Source organism: Diadema setosum, chromosome 3, assembly GCF_964275005.1.
Source record: "Diadema setosum chromosome 3, eeDiaSeto1, whole genome shotgun sequence".
NCBI classification, from domain to species: Eukaryota; Metazoa; Echinodermata; class Echinoidea; order Diadematoida; family Diadematidae; genus Diadema; species Diadema setosum.
The window spans coordinates 16538621-16556374 of NC_092687.1; the positions used below are offsets into that span (position 1 = coordinate 16538621).

The 17754-nt window shown below is 37.8% G+C and overlaps 1 protein-coding gene across 1 annotated transcript in view; it reads right to left on the bottom strand.

Moving 5' to 3' along the window:
• LOC140226226 (transforming growth factor-beta receptor-associated protein 1-like) overlaps window positions 1-17754 on the bottom strand; it is a 74250-nt gene that overhangs the window by 41258 nt on the left and 15238 nt on the right. Inside the window, exons 10-15 of the mRNA XM_072306715.1 lie at window positions 16806-16966; window positions 15802-15934; window positions 14623-14718; window positions 13489-13593; window positions 9291-9482; window positions 7361-7554 (exon numbers count right to left, since the gene is read on the bottom strand). Of these exons, the coding sequence (XP_072162816.1) occupies window positions 7361-7554; window positions 9291-9482; window positions 13489-13593; window positions 14623-14718; window positions 15802-15934; window positions 16806-16966 (881 nt within the window). The remainder of the gene's footprint in view (window positions 1-7360; window positions 7555-9290; window positions 9483-13488; window positions 13594-14622; window positions 14719-15801; window positions 15935-16805; window positions 16967-17754) is intronic.

Genomic DNA, 17754 nt, shown 5'->3' on the forward strand with positions numbered 1-17754 from the left:
AGACACTCATATTCCAATCAGTACAGTTTGAATCAGTACAGTTTAAATTGCGTACCGGTTATTTCCGGTAATTTCTTAGTGAGAAGTATGTTCTATTATTACCATTACAGGCTTTTACTCTTGCCACGGAAATGTAGTCTTCTACCCATACTCAATGATGTAAGCTCCGATGGTAGCTGCACTACAGGTGCCCATTTCATAAAGGATTTTTGCAATGATTGATTACACATGAATGCTGCTGTAATTGCAGTTACCCTGGTAATGACTCAAAGGCTCACATCTGATTGGTTGCTGCATGGCTGCTGCCATAGCAACTGCATTCTACTGCAACCTATGATAGTTGCAACAAGCTTTATGAAATGGCAAAGTCATTTTCTCAAACAACATAATGCACTGTAAAACAACCATCAAGTGTTACTGCTTTTTACCATTAATGTTGCAGTTCACTTATCCAAAACTTATGTTCCATTCGTATCATCAGTGGCTTGGCAAAGCTTGTATCTCAAAGGGTGTATACAGTTCTGGTCGAGGTGCAGATACATTGTAATTAGCTTTTAACGTTTTGCGAGATATTCAGAAACCACTCTATGAGATGTCAAAGAGCATGCAGTTCTAAGGGGTATCAAAAGTTTATTCGATGAAAATCGGTTTTGAAATGGCTGAGATATCCAAAATCAAGGTGCAAGGTGAAACAAAGAGATATCAATAAAGTTGGGGCCTGTTGCCTTTTATTATTAGCACTTTTTTGGATATCTCAGCCATTTGCAAACCAATTTTCATCAAATAAACGTTGAATCCGTCTGAAGATTACATGCTCTTTCATATTTCATAAGAGGCTTTTCATTATCTCACTTAGGAATGTTCAAAACATGAATCCCTACCTCAACCAGTACTGTACAGTCCCTTTAAAGTTGATGAAAAGCATCTTTTTGGATTAATCATCAAAATACTGTAAAGCAAGATATTTTCATGGCAGTGAATTTTTGCGAATTGGAGCCGACAGCATTTTTCATGGCATGAAGCCATCGTGAAATGCCACCGGCATTCCATTGCATTAAGTGTAGACAAGAATTTTCAAGTGAATTTAAATTTTGCAAATCTTGGCTCTTGCCAAGAAGTTAGAATTAAAATACACACGAACATTTCTCATTTACAGTAATCAGTTACAGTTGTCAGTGATGTCCTGTCTAGATCCTACCTGTCTTACCCCCCAAAATGAAGCCACCACAGCATGCCAAAGGAAAGGCTATCCCATTTCATAATTAGTTACTGCGCTTTTTCCTATCCCATTGGTTACTACGCTTTGACCCACTTGCTTTTTCCCTCTCCTGAAGATTGGACATATTTGAGATACAAGGTTTTATCCCCAAGACAGTGATACAGGGTAAAGTTTTTGGTTGTTACTACAATTGTGTGGCGCTCCAACAAAATGAGTCATAAGTCGCACGGGGACTTTTCCCGTAATGAGCCGAAAATGAAGGGGAAGCACTGCTCGGGTCGAAATTTTTTTATGACGGATTTTGATTCCTTGACGTTTTATCTATTTGTACAGAAAATTTCAGCGTGTAAAAATGAGGACAAGGGTCCCAAATCACAGTTTTTCTGCGACAATTTTTTTCGGTTTCATTTTTTTCGAATGCTCGCCTTTGCGTTGCGTTTCGCACCTATTGTTCTTGCCCGATTGAAACTCCGCCTCTGTTGCTAGGGCGTATGCTAATGAAGCATTGCTCTTGACCCCATTGAAGACAAAACAAAGCATGGTGCGCGCGGCGGCGTCGGCGGCTGCTAGGGCTTAATTACGTAATAACAGTGAACTGACCAAGGCTATCGATTGCATGACCAGCGAGTTGCGTTTGATACATGCACCACATTTCATGAAGTGGTGATTGATGTGACGCACAAATGGCGCTGAAAAAAAATAATTCCAACGAATGATCACGAAAAATTTATGATACTTTATCAATGAGCTAATACATGATCACATATCGAACTTGAAACCTCTCTATGTGTGTGTGTACTTTTACAACTTTTATTGGCCTCATTAATGAATTCATTCAAATAATTATAACTTGCGTTCCCTGGTAAGTGACTTGCTGTTTAAAGTTCATCTTTGGAGATATAGCATGGCCTAAGTTGTCAATTATTCTCGTCTTTATAAAGTCGACAATTCGTATGATAATTTAAGCCAAATGTATGTAATGCGTAATTTTATTTCCCCGGTTAATAAAACTTATTGCCCTATTTTCTTATGATGGTTTGGACCGCGACGACATGGAGAGAAATCGGACGACAAACATTATCAATGCCCAAATAGCTCGTGTTCCCTTTGGAGGATATTCTGACTCTTGTCATTTGTGTATTTTTTAGAAGTTGGACCTATTTGAGAAAGTGACAGAAAGCTGTGTCACTTCTCAAAAGTGTGTTTCTTTATTTTTCTAAAATCAGAATGTGTGTAATGATAGCTGTTTGTCGTGTCTTACGTGTAGCTGACATGTGAGAGGTCAAGTCTGCAAAGAATTTGGCTAACAGCTTTGCGAAGTAGCAGCGCTAATTGCCTAGATTGAATTGTGTATTCTGAGGAATTCCGAATGAAAGAACTCGGACGACACTGTTCACGCCTTGTATCCGAGTAAACCCCGCATCAACGAAGCCTTGAACAATGAAAGGTAAACTTCCTGCTATCAAAGGGTGGATAATCACACAACCAGTATTCTTTTTTCGTCATTGATAGCAGCATTAGTGACGTAATGGAGCGACAGTGTTGGAGGATCGGCATTATGTCTGCTAATTTGTAAAAGATTTTTTCAGTCCCCTTTTGTGTTCAGAACCACAGCCAGGGACGCTAACTTACTTTATCTCCTACAAGCTATCGTTACTATCTTAAAACGTGAATTTTATGAAAGGTTAAAGGGATCGCGGAATCAGTTCTTCTGCGTGACACAAGGCTTTTATAATAGCATACCAAGCTTAAATCGTTTACCTGTATAGAAAGGGCGGGAATACACACTTATCGCAATCATTCGGATTTGAGAGTGATACACTCTACTATTTTTCTTCATCTTTCCCCTGACATAGACCATGGTAATTCAAAACAAACAAGCAAACAAACAAACAAACAAGCAGTTGCATTATATCAGAACGTACAGAATTATTGTAGTTCATGTATAGGTCATCTCTTGATGTATAGTAGTCATTTGTTGTCGTTTTTATAGCGTGTCCTAATAAATGCCTATAGCGAAAATCCAACACAACTTTTATCAAGGAGGGAAGGGAACTTAAATTTAAATATAACATAGTTTATAGAAATCAGACATGTAAATAAGGCAATCATATACATCCGCATGGCCGATTGTAATCTCTTACTTTGACTATTAAACATGATCGCCTGCATGTACGTGCTTTTTCTAATTTGTTGAACTCTGCCTCATTTTCTCTCTCTTTTTTTTAAAGAATTGCTCACAACATTTCAAAATCGTAACACAGTCCGCTTTCCCACAATATAATGTTCCATTTGATTCGTCACTTATTGTTGGTCGGGTGACGCCAAATGTTGGAAACTCGAGCGATGATACATGGCATTTTGTTTGTTGGTTTTCGTCTCATCGCTCAACAGAATTTTGACTACGATTACAAAGGTATCATCTACGAGACTTATCTGATGGTTTTTAATACAGAAATGATCATCAATCAGCAAAGATTAGTCAACAAGTCATGAATTCACTTTACCCATCATGTCTATACATCGAACTACGACATTGTTGGGGTAACCACGCATTTTTATTGTCATAGTTCAAACTAATTCTTGGCATAATCCAAACAATATTCTTTATATAATTTCTCAAAATACTCAACAGATGGCCATAGTCAAAACATTTTACAAGGATTGCATACGGTAATCTTTATTGGGCTAAACAAGTTTTCTAGAGCTACATGTATCAGTTCCCCCTATGACGATGATTTCGTTTGCGTTTCGAACTTGTACCGAACTACCGTTTCAAAACAGCTACCTTTATAGTTCGATTAATGAACCAGTCTTTTGAATTCATAACCAACATTCGTAATCGTAACCATACAGTACCATAATACTGTCAATAACAGTTGGAAAATGCAAATGCTATAATAATAGCGTGAAATAAATGAGTAACCATTATCTTCATACATTCTAATTCCTAAGTGATGTCGCTACGATAATGGCACATGGTTTGACTACTGCTTCAAGCAAATAATAAAAGTAAAAAGGAAAGGGATATACTTATAATGATAATACCACCCCGTACAATGGATTCCACTGTATTTGGTAACATTTGGTTTTGTATCTGTGCGCTTTACGTACGGAAAATAAAAGGCAGATTGATTCCATTAACATGCTAACACACAACGCATTCAAAATGTTTTTTTGAAATACACCGTGTTCAATATAATGTTTTAGTATACGGTTTGAAACTTTGAATTTGCGAGTCCTTTTTAAAGTTATAACCAGTGTTATTACATTATCAATCAAAAATTAAAGTATATAGGGATTCGGATTTGCTCAGAAGACTAAAAATGCTTTGTATGGCAATGGTTGAAAACAAAGACAATCCGCTTCAATAGTGTAATTCTGTTTTCATAAACTGAAAGAGAAACGCAAAGAAGTCAACTTTTTAACATCATTTAGCTTTCTCACCTACTGAACTTGATTTGATCTGCCATGCATGATATCGCTGAGGGTTCTATTAATTCTATCAAATTATTTGTTTGGCGTGCTTGTTTTTTTATGCGGACTATTACAGGTAGGTATGGACGTGTGTATCTGATTCTGACCACGAAAATATGGCGACTGTTTAAATGCGGAGTATGTACTGGAAAACTAGTGTCTCCTGTCAGTATAGACAAACTAATTCCTATAGTCTATCCCCGCTTGAAATGGAAATGAAATATAAAAAAAAAAAACCGAAGTTCGACTTTCAGCAGATTTCAACCGTTTTGTATAGTGCCTGATACATTATAATGGACACAATTCTTTAGCGCATAAGCAATCACACAACTTTCGGGAATAAATGTACTGTGTGTCTTAATGATTGTATCTCATGGAAAAAAAAAAAAACTTGTCTCCTTGCCTGAATTTTAGCTGCTTCCTTTTCAAGCTTGCGGGAAAGAAATAGCTCAACATCAATCGCAATCATAAGGAGAGTTACATCCTTAAAAAGAAACACAGGAGTATTGAGACATGCACACTACTAAATAAAAACGGGCCTTTCATCACTATTGACAACGCATGACATTGAATTGTTTGTTTGTTTTGGGGGGGAATTCAATTGATTATTCTGAAGGTTCGTTAATCACACAATGAAATATGGTTCGCTATTAGCTTAGGTTCGTTAAAAAAACAACAAACAAACACACACACATTAAATGCGGTTCCTTTTCCGGTGTTTCCTTTAGCCGAAAGTAATCAAGCAATCATTTATTTTAGTAAGGTTTGTGAATACAAAACGAAATGAGTAAGGCCTCCGTAAAGTATTAATTCAGAATATATGTCAGTATAATTATCTATACTCAACTTCACAAATGCAGAAAAATTGTAACTGTAAATGTGAGGGAAAAAAAAACTTAAGCTACAAGTTAACGCTTCTTTATATGCTATGGTATTACAAAAGTGACCAAGAATAAGAAGTATATTCAGGATACAGTCATTATTATAAACCCAACGTGAAGCTGTCAGGCCTACATCAACCTTTGCTTCTGATACGTATAGTACGTGCAGCATTGGCAAGCTTGATAAGCGATAATTACTGAGGACGCAACGCCTATAAAGGAAATGTGCCTAATATGGCGGGAATTCAGAATGTTACGGAGGTATACAGCTTCAGCAGAACAGACGCGAAAGCAGTCTTTTATGTTCTGCAACATTACGACCATGTGCGTAATTTGAGGGTTTTTAGTACACGCAAAGAATACGATTTCAAAAGACGACTATCGTTAATTAACTTCATTTTGAACCCCCGCCTACAATGGGTTCTCAGGTTCTATCTAGGTATTGGTACTTGCTAAACGCATCCTCTTTAGTTTCCATTGACAACAACTACATGGGAGGAGAATGGAAGCGATCAACGCCCTCGCTAAAAGACACTTCTCGTAAGACACATTGCGTGCCCGCCTACAACAGGTTCTCAGGTTCGATTTAGGTATTGGTACTTGCTAAACGCATCCTGTATAGTTTCCATTGACAACAACATGGGAGGAGAATGGAAGCGATCAACGCTCTCGCTATAGATGCTTTTCGTAATACGCATTGCCTGCCTTTTTCTTTCTACTGTTTCCTATTGTTTGTGAGTTAAAAACTTGGGGCAAACTACACCGCAGCCGACACACAACGCGTACCGACTCATTCATGCGGCGGCAGCGGCACGGACACAAACGCCCCGAAGTTTACATTCGGACTACCGTATTGGTCAGAATCGTTCATGATAGACCTGTCCTGCGATTGGTTAATTATCTTACACACCCAAGCTATCGCCTTATATGGTTGTGCGTGCGATGGAGCGTAAACGCCGTCGCTAAGCAGGACTGTTGTATTGTTTCGTCCCGTGAAAGAAACAGGTTGTGAGCTTGAACATAACCTGAACTTTGAGAGCGATTTTCTCCGTTATTTAGAAAATGGACTGACATCATAAGTGTAGTTAATATTCGTTTTTATGATCTATAGGGATGTCGAAATGAGTTGATTTACATATCAGTGTAAAGCTTAGAGTCTGTAGAATTCACATATAGGCATAACTACGATTTCATTTTTTGCGACTTTTGACTCATTCCGACGGAGCGCCACACAATTTTCTTTGATTTATGCTTCACATGCAGTGTAAATGGATCTAAAACCTAAAACAATCTTTATCTTATCTTTTTCTTTGTATGTAGAATGTGCTCTGTTGATACAGTTTGCTGACTATTACTGGTCATCTGGGGCAAACCACGAGGGGTTGGCATTATTTACCCATTTTCTGGTGGGGGTACGGGGCTGGATCACTTCACCTGGTTAGCATCCTGCTCTTTGTAATGAAAAAAAGAAGTTCAATTGCCTTAGTTTTTTCCTTTTAACATGCAAGAGTTCTTGCTCCACCATACACAGGACCTGCATTTTCTGTCCTATCCACAGGACAGAGTGTTTTTGCCTCTTACGAGAGGGGATGGCAAGATTGCACACAAGATTGCTTCCTGATCAGGGACATTAGAATTGCAGCCGAGATTTGATCCATGGACCTGATAGTAACAAGACAGGCATGGCAACCACTAAACCTCCACTTCCCCAAACAACACAATACAAAACAGAACGAAAATCATTAACAAAAAAAAAAGAAAACAAAGAAAAGTATCATCTCACCTGGCCCATATTGCCATGGCCTGCTCGTTATCGCCGTGGTAGCGATGCAGCAGGGCGAGGGCGTGATGACGGCCGAATTTCGACAGCGTCTCGTAGCTGTCCTCTGCGTCACAAGCGTTCTCGCCGGAGATCAGAGCGATGAGTTGGTCCGGATCTGCCTCGGCGTACAGCTTCAGCAGAGCAGTGTCAACTTCCTGATAAGGTTTCAAATTGGCAAAACACACACACTTAATGATTCTTGCATTGAGTTGTCCAACCCATGTTTTAATTTGTAAATATGTATGCCCACGATTTTTTCATCATGGATTCTATCGTAACACTGAATGTGGGTGTTGATTTACTTTGATGTAGGGCAATTTGACAACCAGTTGCAACACACAGATTTGTTCACACATCAATCCTTTTGGAAATATGTGAGTGGAAATTTGAGCAAAGAAAATGGGATTCCATCGGGAATATCTTAGAGTGAATGTCATAAATGAATGAGAGGAAAAATGTCAAATATTTGAAGGGTTTGTTTGCAAAAAACCGATAAGTCCATTTTTGAAGATTTTGAAGTACGATCTCTGTCATAAAGTACAAAATAATACCTTTTAAATGATATATTGGTCACTACATATAAATGTATATTTTTGAAGTTATGGTCAAAAGAAGCACAGATTTTCTTATTATTCTCTTTGTTTTTCTTGACCTTTAATCGCAAATATCTCCATTTGGCAAATATGGACTTATCGGTTTTTGCAAACAAACTCTTCATTTTCTTTCGCTGATGTCTTTCATGTGCCCAAGCATATAGCTTGACCCACTGAAGAATGGTACGGAGAATACAAGGGCAGGTGTCTATGGGAAACGTGTGTTATAGAAAAATCAGCCCATCCTCAGTGGGCTAACTTGCCACACTTTTTCACCAGCATCCAGTCATCCAGTCACCTATAAAACAGAGGAGCCACTTAAAGGACAAGTTCACCTTCATAGACATGTGGATTGAGTGAATGCAGCAATATTAGTCGAACACATCAGTGAGAGTTTGAGGGAAATCGGACAATCCGTTCAAAAGTTATGAATTTTTGAAGTTTCTGCTCAGTCACGGCTGGATGAAAAGACTACTATAGCTTGTGATGTTACATGTGTCCAACGATATAAAGAAAGAATAAAGAAAAATCAACATATTTCCAATTATCTCGCATTACAAAAGAACACTTGACTTCTCTCTTTCAGAAGGCAGGTGGAATAATATTACCCATAACATACGTCAGTGACAAGTCGAAGAAACATGCACTTTATTCATAAAGTAAAGTTTTATTTTCCTTATATCGTTGTACGCATGTGACATCATACACTGTAGTAGTCTTCTCATCCAGCAGTGACTGCACAGATACTTTAAAAATTCATAACATTTGAAAAGATTGTCCGATTTTCCTCAAACTTTCACTGATGTGTTCTATTAATATTGCTGCATTCTCTCAATCCTTATGTATATGAAGGTGAACTTGTCCTTTAAGACACACCGTCCCAGTTTCACCAACAGGTGGCAGCACACAAACATTTTGTGACAGAGATAGCAATCATGCTGTTGTATCTAGATCTGTTGTTAAATACATACACACACTTAAATACATTACAGATTGTAAATAAATACACAAACAGAACTACACACATACATACAGACATGTACTATACATGCACACATGCACACACAAAAACATTAAACATGTATACAAATGTACATACATACAGCCAGACACCTAGACACACAAGCACACATACAAACATACACTGTAGGCAGATACAGTCAAATAGGGTCACAGAGATGTTAATGCAAAATATGTTTACTGTGGCTAGTTAAAGAGGTATAAAATATCTGCTTGTGAATCCAATGGGCATCAATAAACTGGACACACCCAAATCTGGGCGTGGCCCTCACACTCACCCCTTTGATGCCGACGGCCTGGTCCGTCCCCCTCACGGCAGCCAGAAAATCCCTGAGGAAGGCCCTGCACGCCCCCAGCCGCGCCGCGTCTCCCCGCACCACCTGGCTGATGTCGGCGAAGTCGTGGAGGGGAGGGATGGCGCGGTGGAAGTTTGAGGACGAGGGGAGGAGGTTGGGGAAGAGACAGATGAGCTATGGATGGGAGTCAGAAAAAAGAAAGAAAGGCAAGGTTAAAGGTCAAAGGTCTTCAGAGTGTCACATCTTCACCACAATGGCACAGAAAACACAAATACCAGTTACACTTTAAAGGGACTGTACAGTACTGGTTGAGGTGGGGATTCATGTTTTGAACATTCTTAAGTGAGATATCGAGAAACTTCTTATGAAATATGAAAGAGCACGTAATTTTAAGAAGGATTCAACGTTAATTTGATGAAAATTGGTTTTCAAATGGCTGAGATATCAAAAAAAAGTAATAATAATAAAAGGCGACAGGCCACAACTTTATTAGGATCTCTTTGTTTCACCTTGTTTTTGGATATCTCAGCCATTTCAAAACCGATTTTCATCAAATAAACAATTGCATGCTCTTTGACATCTCATAGAGTGGTTTCTGAATATCTCGCAAAACGTTAAATGCTAAATCCTCACCTCAACCAGAACTGTACACACCCATTAATGTGCTTATGCAGTACTTAGACATTACTTGCTGAGTTGAGCTATTCATGACCCTGCAGCAAAAATTGGAGAAGGTGATGCAGGATAAATGTTTCCATTACATTAGTATTAATACTCCACAGAATGAATCTAGATTAAAGGGATCATTTAATTTGGTTAAGACCTAATTTCACATTTCTTACATTTTTTGGTGAATTAATGAGAAACTGCTAAGTAATAAAATACGAAAAACCATGGAATTTCCAAAAGAATTCACCATTTATTTGATGAAAATTGATTTTGAAATGGCGGAGATATCCAAACCGAGCATTCCTAATAAAAGGTGGGACCCACCATTCACTACGATGGCTTTGTTTTACTATGTCTTTGGATGTCTCAGCCATTCCACAACCGATTTTCATTAAATACACTTTGAATTCCTTTTAGAATGGTATACTCTGTATTATTTCATTACTGGTTTCTTGGTATCTTGCAAAAAAGTTAAAAGTCCAACCCTCATATCCACCAATACTATATCATCCCTTTAAGTTGGACAACCCATTCTTGAATGCAAAAAATGTAGGCAATCACAAACGAAAATGTTGCAGTACCTTCTGGGCGTAAAGTGATACAGTGGGAAGTTTGGTATTCCTTAAAGCTGTCTTTTACTTGTCAGATAATTTTGGGGAATTTAGTTCTCAGAGAGAATAGTGTGTAACTTATCTTTAAAATTAGCTTGTGCCCACAAACCCACAAACATGATTGCCCACAACTATGGAGACTTCACAAAAGGGGACATAAGTTTTTCAAACTTATGTCACACGTGGAACCAAAACAGGTGAATGTGTGTGTGTGTGTGTGTGTGTGTGTGTGTGTGTCTGCTTCTGTCTGTCTGTGTGTGTAGAGGGAGGGGGAGGGGATACTATTCAATCTTTGCCATAAGTTTGAGTGTAGGAAGTGCATGTCTCTAAGAGCCTGTATTGCGGGTGAACATATAAAGACTGTCGACATTGACGGCAAAAGGTGACGTGACCTCTTCTTTTCACACAGACACCCACATACAAAAACACACAAATACTGTCAGGTTACTTTGTGGATGTTACTTTGGCACTGTAAATAAATCGACTAAATCAATGCCTTTTCAACAGTATTCAAATACTAATCATCGAACCCAACAATGTTTCATTTAATGTCAAATGGCTTTTGATGGTCCAATGGCCATTTGATTTCTTGCTGTGACAAGCTTCAATGTTTTCTTGAAATGTTCCTTAATGCCTGAACTGCCTTCAAAAGATCACAGGTGATCAGAGATCAAGGATCTTGGGAAATCAAGGGTGATTAAAGATCAAGGAGGATTACAGCATTTTAAGGACAGCTGTTGTTGTCGTTGGTTTTTTTTTGTCCATCCTACTAGCAACATGAAAAAGCATTTGACAAGGACCTTTTTCGGAAAACAGGGGGAAGTACATTACCCTTAACAACCATAATTACGACAATTACAGTGTATCACCGAGGACAACTACATGTACCCCCTGGCCAAATACTGGTTAGGGATAGAGTTGATATTAGGATTGAGGTTACTTTTAGGGTTAGCGTTTGGGTTAGGGTTAGGGTCAGAGGAAGGGTCTGGGGTAATTGTCCCAGAACCCCTTAAAGGTTGTGTACAGTTCTGGTCGAGGTGAGGATTCAGCTTATAACGTTTTGCGAGATATTCAGAAACCACTCTATGAGATGTCAAAGAGCATGCAATTCTAAGGGATATCAAAAGTTTATTTGATGAAAATCTGTTTTGAAATGGCTGAGATATCCAAAAACAAGGTGAAACAAAGAGATCGTAAGAAAAGGCGTGGCCTGCGCCTTTTATTATTATCACTTTTTTGGATATCTCAGCCATTTGAAAACCAATTTTCATCAAATAAACATTGAATCCTTCTTAAAATTACATGCTCTTTTATATTTCATAAGAGGTTTTTCATTATCTCACTTAGGAATGTTTAAAACATGAATTCCCACCTCAACCAATACTGTACAGTCCCTTTAAACACATGTCAGAGACAGGAGGAGAGAATGCGTGCTTTTCATTAAAAATGAAATTTTGTGGAATTCTCTTTATATTTTCTTTATATCATTACCTGTGCACAATGTTACAAACCATCTTAGTCTCCCTATCCAGTGATAGTGGTACTCAAACATTAAAGGTTAATATTCATCTTTGGAACGGTCTGTACAATTTAGATACTCCTCAAACTTTTATCTGATGTGTTCTGCTGACATTGCTGCATTTACCAAATTCACATCATTGGGTTTCTTTTCCCTTTCAACAAACAGGATGGGGAGGCATAACAGCTTGTGAAAAGATGTGGGTAATGTTAAACACAACTACTAAAAGGAGATTAATTCTTTTCCAAAACAATTGACTGTGCATGACAGAGCATGTAAAATGCATGACATTTGTGAAAATGCCTGCTGCGGGTAACGCAATTTGCATTTGTTTGCTTTGGACTGTTTACTTTACAAACCAGCTCTACCCACAGATTCTTTAGTATCCTGAGTGGTGCTTTTTTATGACTAGAAAAAAAAAAAAGGAGACAAAAAATCTTCAATAACAAAGTCATCTTCAACAGGACATCAACCAGCATGTAAAATTGAAATCATGAAGTTGCTGTGCATTTCCTTTGTACCATGATGTTGAATATTTCATGTACAGTGTATTTTGCCTTTAAATTTTATACACTCAGCTTTCATAAGAGGACCTGTTATCATTTGTCAATAATGTGGTGGTTTAGGGTGAAATCTATTCCATGTACATCATGCCTATTACATATCAGAAAAATCAAATACATCCTCTATGTGAAACAGTTTGAAAAAGATTATGGGAAAGAAGGGGATTTTTTTTTAACAAACTTGATAAGCCAGATTGAAGACGGCATTTGCACCAAAAAAAAAAAAAAATAAGGAAAAAAAAAACCCTTCATAACAATTATTCAGGCCATCTTTTTGACAAAATCCACATCAATAAATATGTTTACAGAGGAAACTCATTCTAATATGATCGGTATACAATGTGAGACCTACTATAACAAGGTAATTTTGCAGGTCCTATTCCTTTTACATTATTTTGTTTATTTATTTGTTTTTATCCATGACATAAACAAGATTAATCAATATGACAAGGAAATTTCAGTTGTTTCAAGGAGCTCATTATAACGAGCTTCCTCTGTAGTTGGTGAATACAGATTGTATTGTTGATATTTCTGTTTTATGTCTTTTTTCTGTGTTTTTTAAACCAAGTGTTATGTATCATTGTCTCTCCTTAAATGCCAATATTCCTTTATCTTTTGTCAAGTAGCATTTTAAAGGGAATCACAACCCTCAAGCTACTGGTTTCTTTATTGGTTTCCTCACTGTACATGAAATACCAGCTTAATTTCTTCAATTTCTAAAATGAACTGAATGCAATCAAATTTGAAAGACAAAAAAATTAAGAGGCAAAGAAGCAGTGGCACTGGTCACATCCCAGCGGTCAAAACGTCAATCTCACCTCCCTGACGTCCAGCTTGGCCTCCTGGAAGAGCTGACCGGCCTCCCGAAAGTTGAACTGGGCGAGCTGGATGAACCCAGCCTGCTGCTGGATCCTGTTGTACATCTAGTAAGTATGGGAGGGACGAGGAAGGTGAGTTACAGACATTATGTCATGAAAGCTCATTCACACGCATTCAGGGGCGGATCCAGGAATTCCGTAAAGGGGAGGCGCCTTTACAGCATTCATAGGAGGGCACACGTGCCCCTCCCCATTTTTTTTCTTTTTATTTCTTTTGTTTCAACAAAATATAAAGAGGGGGCGGCGCCCGGTGCGCCCCCCTCTGGATCCACCACTGCGCATTGAAAAAAAGCGTGATTTGAATCGCAATGACTGGCAATTCAAATCTATTTTTTTTTTTTCACTCTGGTTCACACCATATACAGGCAATTAAAAAAATAAATAATCATATGAAGAGTTTGTTCGCAAAAACCGATAAGTCCATTTTTGAAGATTCTGAAGTATGGTCTCTGTCATAAAGTACAAAATAATACCTTTTAAATCATATATTGGTCACTACATATAAAGGTACATTGTTGAAGTTATGGTCAAAAGAAGCAAAAAATTTCTTATTATTCTCTCTATTTTTCTTGACCTTTAATCGCAAATATCTCCATTTGGCAAATATGGACTTATCGGTTTTTGCGAACAAACTCTTCATATATTATGCCTCACACTAGTCTCACACTAGCCAATAAGACTTTGAACAGAGAGGGAGCTATCACCCCCCCCCCCCAAAAAAAAATAAATAAAATAAGCAGCAAACATTTTTCCATAATACACCTCCATAGCAGATTTGAATGGTGTCTGACCAGAAATGTGGCCAGAAGAGCACACAGTCAAACGAGATGTGTTGGTTGTGTAACACAACTGATTCCAAAGTAACCCCCTGACAACTTAGTTGCTACGGGATATAGTGAATAAATGAGAAAAGAATATGATATCTATAAATGCATACACATTAAAAAATAAAAAGTGAATACATGGAATATATTTATTTCCAAATTAAGATTATAGAATAAAAAAAACACGAAAAGAGAGTGTTTACTGTAAAAGACATGGCACATTATGCTGTACTAAGTTTAGAGATATTACCTTCAGGAATTTCTCTTTGCCGAGTCCGGCTTTCCTGTAATTCTTGGCAAGGTTGAGGGCCTCCTCCACTCTCTTGTCCGCAAGGAGTGCCTGCACCTGTCACAGCCAGAACATGGGTAGGATTACTCTACCAAGTTATCTACAAAGTTATGACCAAATAATGTGTGCACTGTGCAAGATGTGAACATAAAGTATAAGTCAACACATAATTACAGAAATTAAATAGTGCTGCCTGTATTGGGGTTTTTACCTTCGTATCGCCACTGGGGTGACAAGACCTCATATCTACAAAATGTCAACTGTTAAAGGTAGGGGATACCTTTTACAGACCTCCCAAAATGCAGCAAAGCATTAAATATGAACCTCAGGGGACTTGTTTAGGCCACTGCTGAGAAATTTGGAAGTCAACAGTTATTTACAATTTTGAATAATGCACAAAACTCAACTACTCAGTAGTTCTGTGTGTCAGCCACACTTAAGCTTTTTTGTTGCAGTCTTCTGTATCTTTTATCTATAAACACAAATCTAAAAGTATAAGAGCTGATGTAATAACATATAGAGTGTGTGGCAAGAATGTATATAGAAATGTTTGTAAGTTTTGATGAACTTTCTTCACAAAATATACATGATGGACATACATGCAGTGCATGGGTCTGCAAAGGTAGCCTAGTAATGTACTGGAATTTACGGTGAGCCCCGAAAAAAATTCAATTCAAAATCTAACGGTCGGTAAAAATGTACTAAATGTTACCTTCCACTTTCAATACTTTATGGGAGTTTTTAAAATGATACTCTCTTCAACATACCACTGTATTTATACAACTCTTCATTTAAGGCATGCAAATGGGATTCCCTACCTTTAAGGCAGGAGAGCAAACACACAGACAGACAGACAGACAGACAGACAGACAGACAGACACACACACACACACACAAAACAAAACATACTGATGACAGCCGAAGCACTCTATCAAATGCCATGCCGTGGTGGCTTCATTTTTTTTTTTTTTTAGATAAGATAGCTAGGATTTGGACAGGATATCACCTAACTGATTATTTGACCATTAATCCAAAAAGTAATTTCACCAAAATTTGAGGTACAAGGTCTTGTTACCCTAGCAACGATATGCAAAAGCAAGAATTCCTGTTGACTGATAACCTCCGGGGACAGACTCTTACTTGTTTTTCAACGGGAAGTGGAACCAGGGCATAGACTTCTTTGGCGGACGCCACAAACATCTTTCCCTCAAAGTCGCCCAGGAGCTTCCCTCCCTGGAATGGAATGGTCTGCTTCTGCTGCTGGTCCAGCACACTGTCCAATGGGGTGAAGCAAAAGTGATAAGTCTATTCCACTCGATGGGAGGGGTGACACATCTTTGCTATAAATATGGAGACTACATCAGAGATGCGCAAAATGTAGTGTATTGTGTCTGCATTTTACCAGTGTAGAGAATAAACACTGTACATTCAGTACTGTAGTGACAATGATGAAAATTATCAAACCACTACAAGTACCACAGTGACTATTACTATTCCTACAACAACAACTACTACTTCTAAACTACTTTTACTCCTTCTCCTCCTCCTCCTCCTACGACTACTACTACTAGCTACTTCTTCCACAACTACTTTTACTACTACTAGTACAAAATGTACTACTACCGATAATGATAATAAAAATAATGATAATGATGGTACTACTACTACATAATGATGATATTGATGATTATTGTCATCCTACTTATTGTCTTATTCATCGCTATCATCATCATCGAGATAAGAAGGAGATCTACAATTCATCTTATACGTATAAGTATAATTATGCATCATACGTACATAGTACATTATGGGTTACAAGACAGTGCACTGTAATTGTTACATATTATTCAATGTTCTTTCATTAAATCAGATCTGATAAGTATGTAAGAATAGAGTCACTTCATTTTTTTCCATCTTGTGTTTCACTTCATAGTTGATGGAACAAATACATGGACAATTTAGCACTGAAGTGTGGAAACAAATTAATTCATGAATATATGAATAAATGAATATTATATACAAATAAATGAATACAAGCACATATAATATGTGAATATTGAATATGAACACGTACATGAATGAATCAATGAATACATGAATGAATTGTAGAACGTATAAATGAATGACTACCTGATGAGACCTACCTGTGCACGGTGAGAAACTCGTCGTCCAACGCCACGACGTACGGGAAGGTGTAACTCACGGCGGACACTGACTCCGCCCACTTGAGTGGGGGGCGCTGCGACATGCCGGCCGAGGTAACAAACATGCCTAGAGCTCCGGGACCGGTTAGCAGGAATTCCTCCTGGAAAATGGATGCAATGTCACCAGAGTAACGGACAAGTTGAAATAGAGTATTTATAGACAGGGTTGCAAACCTCTGCAGATCACATTAAACCAAACCAAAATAACCCAGTTAATGAAAACAAAACAAAGACAAACATGTGCACTGTCAAAAATTTGAAGGCAAACTCTTATTTTGCTTCAACGCAGGGATTAAATTCACACACTGAGCATCTAATGGCAACTTTCAGAAAGAAATGTTTCCATTTCAAAAACCCAGTATTCTCTTCTTTTTTTTTTGGAGGGGGGGGGGGGATGGAAACACACATTTGGCAGTTCTTCTAGATATCTATTTGTGATTAACATATGACATTAATATGATGACTCAAATGGGTATCCATTTCTTTTGATAAATGGAGGTTTACCTTTCACTTTCTAGAGGAAAGCTATTCACTCTATCTACAAGGCAATATCTCGGCTATTGGGATGGACTATCAAGATTTGGTACATGTCTCTATCTAATCTCAAAGGGTATTATTGATTTCACATGTAGGAAAACTTACCGTTAAGCATAAAAAAAAGGGGTCATTGAATCAGTTTATAGGAAAATGTGCTTTAGACACATTGAAAAAAAAAAAGATCAGGGTATCACACACCAACACATAGAAATCTCTTACACACAAATGGTTTCTTACCTTTATAGCAGCTCTATGTGTTGCAAACACACACACACACAAATATATATATATATATATATGACTGTGCATTTAAAAACAACAACAGAAAGTCACACCGCTTGATTTTACATGA